Source organism: Nicrophorus vespilloides, unplaced genomic scaffold (assembly GCF_001412225.1).
Source record: "Nicrophorus vespilloides isolate i.1.1-1 unplaced genomic scaffold, Nicve_v1.0, whole genome shotgun sequence".
Lineage (NCBI taxonomy): Eukaryota > Metazoa > Arthropoda > Insecta > Coleoptera > Silphidae > Nicrophorus > Nicrophorus vespilloides.
In genome coordinates this window covers 21,288-30,215 of record NW_017098228.1, presented here as the reverse complement: position 1 = coordinate 30,215, position 8,928 = coordinate 21,288, and the positions used below count along the sequence as shown (strand labels likewise).

The window sequence follows — 8,928 nt, the reverse complement described above, 5'->3', positions numbered from 1 at the left end:
TTGTTTAATTGTAGCTCTTGTTTCAAACTTGACAGAAGCAAATATTGATATAAAAAATTTAAAGTGAAAAATCATCCAATTTCCGAATGAATTACGTTAAGTGAGGTTTTGCGAAAACAGAAATTGCAGTATGAATTTGTAAATGGACAATCAATCAATCAAAGACGGCTATAAAACAGCAAAAATTATGCCAAAAGTATTAACAATGTCTAAGATATTTGCGTTTTTTTAACTTTGACAGTAATTGCTCAATTGTTTAATTGTAGCTCTTGTTTCAAACTTGACAGAAGCAAATTTCGATATAAAAAATTTACGTGAAAAATCATCCAATTTCTAGACGAATTACGTTAAGTGAGGTTTTGCGAAAACAGAAATTACAGTATGAATTTGTAACTGGACAATCAATCAATCAAAGACGCCTATAAAACAGCGAAAATTATGCCAAAAGTATTAACAATGTCTAAGTAATCGCTCAATTGTTTAATTCATGTAATGTTAATTGTTTCAAACTTGACAGAAGCAAATTTTGATATAAAAAATTTACGTGAAAGATCATCCAATTTTTAGATGAATTACGTTAAGTGAGGTTTTGCGAAAACAGAAATTGCAGTATGAATTTGTAACTAGACAATCAATCAATCAAATCACTGCTATAAAACAGCGAAAATTTTGCCAAAAGTATTCACAATGTCTAAGATATTTGCGTTTTTTAACTTTGACAGTGATTGCTCAATTGTTTAATTGTAGCTCTTGTTTCAAACTTGACAGAAGCAAATTTTGATATAAAAAATTTACGTGAAAAATCATCCAATTTCTAGATGAATTACGTTAAGTGCGGTTTTGCGAAAACAGAAATTGCAGTATGAATTTGTAACTGGACAATCAATCAATCAATCAAATCACTGCTATAAAACAGCGAAAATTATGCCAAAACTATTCACAATGTCTAAGATATTTGCGTTTTTGCTATTGGTAGCAACAACCAATTGCTACTTGGATCCTCAATTGATCAAAGACTATTTCCAAGAGAAATCGGTTAAAACAGCGCAAATTTACAGTTGTGCTCCAAAAATTGGTAAAAAGTAAATTAAATACGTTTAAAAATTAATTAATTTTTTTAAATTAAAGAACGTTTAAAGTTGTTGAAAACTTTATCCGAAGAACTTTACATCACGATGGAAGTAAAACCAATTTCTTCGGGATGTTTGATTGGAGCGCAAATGATTAAACGCACGGGTATTTTCGTGGACGGAGATTGCGAAAACGTTGGCGATTTTTTCAAAAACGTTTGTAAAACTTTAATTTGAAAACAAATTTGTTAATATTTTTTTTTCTTTTAAAGTGTGATTATTTCGATTCGCAACATGATTGGTTGATTACAGTTTCCGAAGCGCTAGAAACGAACCTTTTGCGTACATTTTCTAAACTTAATTTGAATATAAACAGCGATTTGCAGTACGTGAAAAGATTGGAAAATGGTTCGAAAGCAATTTTCGATGTTTACAGTCCGTCTATTAAGAAAGGTTCGGCTTTAAACGTAACTCAAATTGGATTATTTCAAGCTGAAGTTAAGTTTACGAAGAGACGCGTTAATTTGTATGAAGATCGTAAAGATTTTGGTGGATTGAAATTTCGATCCATTGTTGTGGTAATTGGAAATAATTGTGTTTGCAATTAGTGTAAATTCAAGGATTTTTTTGTTTGTTTCAGTTGCCTGAAAAATTTGAAGGAACCGCTGAAGATCACGTGAGAAGCGACGCAAGGGTGCAGGTCAATCATTTCAATCGTTTGCACAGCTTACTCAATATTTACTGTGGGGAATTTTACAATTTCACGTGAGTTGTGTTGCCTAATTTAAGAAACGCCAACTTTATATTATTTCAGTATTGACATAGAAAGCACGGATTCGTGGGGATATAAAATGCCTAACGGCAGTTACGACGGTGTAGTTGGTGGCCTACAACGACACTCCATAGATTTCGGTGGATCTCCGATTTTCCTCGTCAAAGAGCGCTTCAGTATATTGGACTATGGCAGAAGAACTTGGCGTTTGAGGAAAGTTCAAATTATTTCAAAAAAAATTGTTATATTTTTGTTTTTGTTCATAATATCTAGATCGGCGTTTGTTTTCCGACACCCTAAACGCAAAGCCGCCTTCGAAGTGTTTCTAAGACCTTTGCAGAAGTTCGTCTGGGTCACCATTGTCTTTGCTATCGTCGTCGTCGCTCTGATCCTCAAGTTCGTGGTGAAGTTCGAAGCGCAGATCCGTGGGAACACGAGGAATCGCGAGATCGAGTCGACTTGGAGCTCAATGCTGCTCATGATCTTAGGAGCCTTGTGTCAGCAAGGTTGTCGAATTGTCAAAAAAAAAAAATGAAGAGATTTTAAGAAACTTTGTTGCTGTTTTTACAGGTTGTTCGAACATTCCTGCGTTCATTTCAGGTCGCATCGTCACGATCTTCGTCTTCGTCTTCTCGGTGCTACTCTACCAATTCTATTCGGGAAGTATAGTTTCCTTTCTGCTGATGCAACCAGCGAAAACCATGAACACCATAAGGGATTTAGCGTTCAGCGATCTTCGTATGGGATGCGAAGATATTTTGTACACAAGGCAATATTTCAAAGTAATAAACTGTCGGGATTTGTCGGTTTTTTGTCGATTAATATACATGTTTGTTTCTTGTTTTCAGCAATTGTTTCAGAACAAGGAGATTGCTAGGATGACGAAGCGAACGTACAAAGCTAACGCTCCATTCTATTTACACCCAGAATTAGGTTTGGAGTTGGTCTCGCGCGGAGGATTCGCGTATCACGTCGATTTGGCCACAGCTTATTCCATCATCGAGAAGACTTTTCAAGAATCCGCCATCTGCGAACTCGAGGAAATCCCGTTCTTCGAAGCCAGACCGGTGATGTCCTCTTTTCCCAAAGGATCACCCTTCAGAGACGCGTTCAACTACTGGTAACTGAATGAAGATGAATTCTTAAGAATACTCTTGTTTCTGTTGCAGTTTTCAGAAGATGGCCGAACGCGGCATCTTCAACAGACAGACGAAACACTACCACGCGAGGAAACCCGACTGCATTCGTTCCAATGCACCCACATCTCCGGTGGGAATCGACGAATTCTATCCAGCCATGGTCATCCTATCAATCGGAGTGTCCTTGAGTTTAACAGTCTTGATTTTAGAACAAATCGTTCACATTCACACCAGAAAGCAGAACAAGAAAAAACTGTTTCAGTTCACTAATTAACAAAAATCTAGAACTATTATAACTTACCCTAATTAATAAGTAAGACAAGTAATATTCGATAGAAAAAAAACTATGTTTTATGGAGATATTTGTATGCTAGATGAAGAAAAATAAGTTAACTCAAAATATATTGCCAAAAAAATAACATTATTTTTGAGTCTGAACATTGTCTACTTAACTTGATTTATATTCAAGTATTTGATTAATTGTTGTCTTTGAAGTAAGATTCAAGTTATTTTTATAGATTTAAGTACAATTTTTGCATTCATTGTGTATTCAAATAAGATTTTACATGAATAATTAGATTTTGTTATTTAACTATAAAATCTAGGGGAAAAGTTTTAAAAATAGGGAAAAAAAAATGTAGAATTTTATCCTAAGAAAACACGTTCTTTCTACCTGAGAAAAGACCAGAACAATAAACGTGTGAAAAGAAAAACCTCTTAAAGATTTTGTTGAAATTTGTCTGTAAACGTGTTTACATTGAGTTTTAAGAAAATAACAATACGTAATAATAAAAATTTGATTAAATTTTTGTAGAAAAAAAAACCCTTAATGTGTTCAAATATTTAGTCGAAACAAAACAAAAATTGTCCAATTGTCGGAAAATGACAAGATATAATGATTTTTGTTTAATTCCAAGAAGACTTGTTTTAGTTACAACAATAACAAAAAAAAATCTGTTGCTCTTCGAGAGAAGATGTGGTGTGTGTGTGGATGATGAAGAAGAGGAGAGGGAACCGGAGGAATGCGAGTTAAAAGTACGTGTCGTACTTAAGTCGGGCTCTTTCGGCGCGAAGCGCTTGATGATAGTCGCATGCAAGTAAAAATAGAAGCAGTTTCTTCACGAGCGCACGGATAGAGAGAGTAACGTACGAGGAACCACTCTTAACATTACAGAAGACAAACAGAAACTAATAGGCTTTAGACCACAAAATCAAAAAAAACACAAACACACAAGAGTCGTCGTCCGGGTTACGTGCATCGAAATATGTAAATAGTTGCGCGTCGTCGAGTGTTTTTTTTTTGTTGCTACTGCTGCTGTAATTTTGTTTAATTCCAAGGTAAGTGTGATTTTCAATTAAAATCGACTTAAGTAAGGAATTTTTTTTAAGTAAATAAACTAATTCAATCGAAATTTTCCATGCTCATAACTCGACGAGATGCAACGAATGAAAATATAAGAAAAAGAAGTGTGGGTAATAAAATTGGAATAAATAAATTTAGAAACTATTTCCAGACAGTCGAGAACTAAATTTACACTTTGAAAAGTACGTTTTCATTCACGTGTATAGTTTTTTTTTTTAAAACTTTTGTCGATCGTTTGGTTACGTGCAATTTTTTTTTTTTTCAAAGAAAACACATCAAAGACGCCTCTTGTGTCAATAAATGTCATCGACGGATTTGAAAACAAAATCGTCGTCGTTCATCAAATTTAACAAAAAAACAGAAATATAAACAAAAAAATGTTGTTGATTTGTTGCAAAGTGCGAAGTGTAAGCAAATTGTAATTATCGAGACGGAAAAATAACCAAGTTTATTTCCATTACAACTCTAATTAAGATAGTTTTCAATTATTTTTTCTTCATTAAGTTTATTTCAATGTTAACTAACGAAAAAATAAATGAAAGAAAGTTTTTTGTTTTGTTTGAAATTATTGATTTATTTGTTGCTATGTGATCAAAAACAAACATTGAAATATTCAAATAAATCAACAATGCTGTGAAAATATATTTTTTTTATATAAAATTACGTTTTTCTGTATCTAAATTTCATGAGCAAAATCTGTCGTTTTTTTTTGTTACTTTTTGTTGCTACTTAATTGTATTTGTTTTTAATTATTTTTCATTTCATTCAAACCTCTGGGCAAATCGCAATGCACAATGCGTGTGTTTGTTGTTGTTGCCCAGGAAACAACAGGAAAAAAAAACAACAACAGTTCACCAGCCAAAGCCGACGTCGAAAGTAAAAAAAAAAACAAAACCGAAATAACAACGGAACTGTTGATTTTGTTATCGCCCGGAAACGTGCAAAATTAAGTAACCGAAACAAAAGTAAAATGACATAATTTTCGCTTGTTCTTATTTTCCATTCGTATTTGGTAAAAAAGTTGAGCGAATACTTCGAATTCATTACCACTTTGTTATTAATATTATTATTATTATTTTTTTTTCATTCGCAGCGTAAATATTATTCAGAAAGAAAAAAGGAAAATAAAATGCGAACAACAACTGTCGTCTGGTTTCGCTCATTAACAATGCTCGATAAGAAATTTAATTTAATTAAACAAAAAAAAACACACACAAGAATCATTCGTTATTTATAATTGATGATGAGCAAAGTTAAGCATTGTGTGTAATTTTGGATTGGTGATCTCAGACAATTAGTAATGTGTGTTATCTATGGTTTTAAAATTTTTCACATTGTATATGGAAAAAGAGAAAAAAATACTTTCAATTCTGTTTGCATTTATTATTGCTAAACCATTTAAATCGTTGAATAAACGTGCGGTTTTTCCTTGAAAAGTTAATTATTTATTCAATAAAAAACCTTAACTTGTTTTTTTTTTTGCACATAATTATTAGATTAAAAACGTGACTACCAATCATTACTTCACTGATAACAACAATACAGAGTTTATCTACGGAATTCCCTAAATCGATCGATCGATCGATAGTCAAGATAATTTATAACAATATTAACGAATCTGTAAATTACGTAAGAAAAATAAGTAGTAATCCATGGATAATTGACAGTTTCTATGGATATCAATAAACAGGTGATTTTGACGTATCTCTATGATAGGTATCAAAAGATAATTGACAGTTGCTATAGATATGAATAATTAGATGATTTTGACATGTGTCAAATTATATATTTGAGTTATCAAAGATAAATTGACAGTTCCAATGGATATTATTTGGACATATCAGTTGATATATGACATCTGTCAAATTTGCTTATGGTAAACCAATAATATTTTTGTCTTCAACAATCAAGTAAAATGTTTTGCAAAATAAATTATGATAATTCGAGATGTTCTTAATAACAGCAATTCAAAACGAAAAACCGGTAATGTTAAACAGTTTGAAAATTAGCATTTGCGTTTTTTTTTCATCTTTCCTCGATCAATTGATTATTACTTCTTTTCCATCTACAATCTATTTGTTATTCAATTTTGTCTTTTTCTCTCCGTGCAGAACTGTCGGATTAAGTCCAAGGTGAGAGCGGTCCATTGAAATCGGGGCAATTTTCATTTCCACTCGAACGTAACCGATTTACAATTTACTTTCATAACACATTAGATATAATTGTCGGAACAATCGTTTGTGCAAATTTAATTCCGCTCTTTATTTTTCACTATTATATAATTACGGTTGCTGTTTTTAATTCATGATCACACAGCTATTCAATTGACTGTTTCCATGGTTACCATGACGTTTAATTGATAATTGATTATGACAAATGTCATCACTTTATTTGACATTTGACAGATGTCACTAAAACTCTATTGATAATGACTGTATATGACATTTCTGAAACTCTATTGACAGTTGTTATGGATACAATCTATGGACGATACCAATTTACAGAATGTTTCAGGCACGCAATTGCTCGAATTACGTCAAACCGCTCCGATCTAGTTGATTTTTTTTTCCCTATTCATCGACAACGGAGTTAATTTCCAAAACAAAACTGCGGGAAACCGAAACCAATTACTGCATATACACACACACGTGTGTATATGTCTATATGCATGTACGCGTATGATTTGTAATTTATGCGGTTAGTCCAAGGTCCAACTGGTAATAAGTAGCAACCTCATCGCGCCTGTTGTAGGATGCATCAATAATAAACTTTCGTCGATATTATCCATACAATTCCCCCCAATCCGACGAGAAAAACAAAAAACTGTCGTAAAACAAAAAAAAATCTTGTTTTTGGTTGATCAAGCGACAGCTTTGTCGGTCACGGGTCCATCAACCTCTTTGGAGTGAGAAGAGGAAGCAAAGCAGAGACGCAGACACCAGCATTCTACATGTTCTCGATCCAATTTACAGCGACGAAAGTCTACTCGCTGTTTTTTTTTATTGTGTGTCCTCCGTTTAACCCAATTGTCTGAATACCGACAATGAGACCGAATTGTCGGTGAAACCGTAACCTTGTTTAACTTAATTTTTCAAATATCAACAGACTTTTGCCGGTAAAACTATGACAACCATTGAAATAATTGAAAGAAGTTTATGTAATTTGAAAACAATCAAGCAAACATAAAACAAATAAACGAAGTTAAAACGATGCTTTTTTTTTACGTAATTTCTTCGTTAAATGACTCAACAAAACATTGTTTTGACCGGAATTCCGGTGATAGGAAATCTCATTTAAATTCCCCTTTTCCACGATTATCAAACAAACAAAAAAATGTACCAGTATTACATGTTTATAGTTGGATTATTTAATGAGTTTCAAATGTAATTCCAATGATCACACTGAGCACGTGCAGTCAATATTGTAATTGTAAACTGAGAGAAAACGCATGTCGCCAATTACACGCTTTTGAAATTGATCGTCGATAAAAAACTTATTTTCCATTTCGCACGCTTTGCATGTGAGCGAAAATAACTGGATTATTATTTAAAAAAGATCATCGCAAATTCGAATCCTCCTGCAACCTGTTATGCAACTTGCCAAGTGTAAATATTTAAAATTCGAATGACGTTCACGGTTTTCTCATTTCGTTACTGAATCTATCTATCTATATAAGTAGTCTTAATTTCGTCGGAACGTCGAAAACAATATAAATAAATAGCGATCGAAGGTTTCTTTCTTTATTTTTACGTAATCGATTTCAACTGTTTGCCGTTTCCATTTACGTGCTTCGATTTTGTTTTCGATTCGTGTTGAGCAACATCCTCAACTTCTTCGTTCTGGATTAAAGGTTATCGTTATTTCGTTTGTTCAATTCGTTGCGAAACGTCAAAACTTACGCACGAGAATGCATCTGTCTAATTTTACAGTCTCTTATTCATACTTGAAATTGAATTTATTTTTCTACACTGATGACATCTTGAAACGTCAAAAATGACAGTTTTCTATTCATATTCTTGACACTTGAAATGACATCTGAAAAGTCAGTTTCTTATTCATACTTGAAATTGAATTTATTTTTCTACACTGATGACATCTTGAACGTCAAAAATGACAGTTTTCTATTCATATTCTTGACACTTGAAATGACATCTGAAAAGCCAAGATTGACAGTTTCTTATTCATACTTGAAACGTGACTAAATTGAATTTATTTGTCTATACTAATGACATCTTGAAATGTCAAAATCGACAGTTTTTTATTCGTACTTAAACCGTGACTAAATTATTATCTTTTGCAGATAAATAGGTAAAGAACTGTTTTTATATCAAGTTTGCGATTTTTTATTATCATATTTATATTCTTGACACTTGAAATTACATCTTGAAAAATCAAGATTGACAGTTTCTTATTCATATTTAAAACGTGACTAAATTGAATTTATTTTTCTATACTAATGACATCTTGAAATGTCAAAATTGACAGTTTTCTATTCGTACTTAAACCGTGACTAAATGATTATCTTTTACAGATAAATAGGTAAAGAACTGTTTTTATATCAAGTTTGCGATTTTTTATTATCAT

At 32.4% G+C, this 8,928-nt stretch overlaps 2 protein-coding genes across 2 annotated transcripts in view; both read left to right on the top strand.

Annotated features, from left to right (window-relative positions):
- The first annotated feature begins 942 nt into the window (after positions 1 to 942).
- On the top strand, positions 943 to 3,292 carry LOC108561952 (glutamate receptor 2-like). The gene is made up of 7 exons (XM_017920107.1): positions 943 to 1,082; positions 1,711 to 1,746; positions 2,010 to 2,048; positions 2,116 to 2,348; positions 2,413 to 2,624; positions 2,691 to 2,962; positions 3,012 to 3,292. The coding sequence occupies exons 1-7, from the start codon at positions 943 to 945 to the stop codon at positions 3,253 to 3,255; spliced, it is 1,176 nt and encodes a 391-aa protein (XP_017775596.1). The 3' UTR covers positions 3,256 to 3,292.
- A 740-nt stretch (positions 3,293 to 4,032) lies between these two features.
- The window catches only part of LOC108561953 (protein I'm not dead yet), an 11,682-nt gene continuing 6,786 nt past the window's right edge, over positions 4,033 to 8,928 (top strand). Inside the window, exon 1 of the mRNA XM_017920108.1 lies at positions 4,033 to 4,319. The gene's annotated coding sequence lies outside the window, so the exon portion shown is untranslated. The remainder of the gene's footprint in view (positions 4,320 to 8,928) is intronic.

Bases quoted from the DNA above. Each gene is read 5' to 3' on its own strand.
- LOC108561952 (XM_017920107.1), top strand. From the start codon at position 943: ATGTCTAAGATATTTGCGTTTTTGCTATTGGTAGCAACAACCAATTGC. The intron at 1,747-2,009 runs GTGAGAAGCGAC...TCCTCGTCAAAG, and splicing joins AAGGAACCGCTGAAGATCAC to AGCGCTTCAGTATATTGGAC. The intron at 2,049-2,115 runs GTTTGAGGAAAG...CATAATATCTAG, and splicing joins CTATGGCAGAAGAACTTGGC to ATCGGCGTTTGTTTTCCGAC.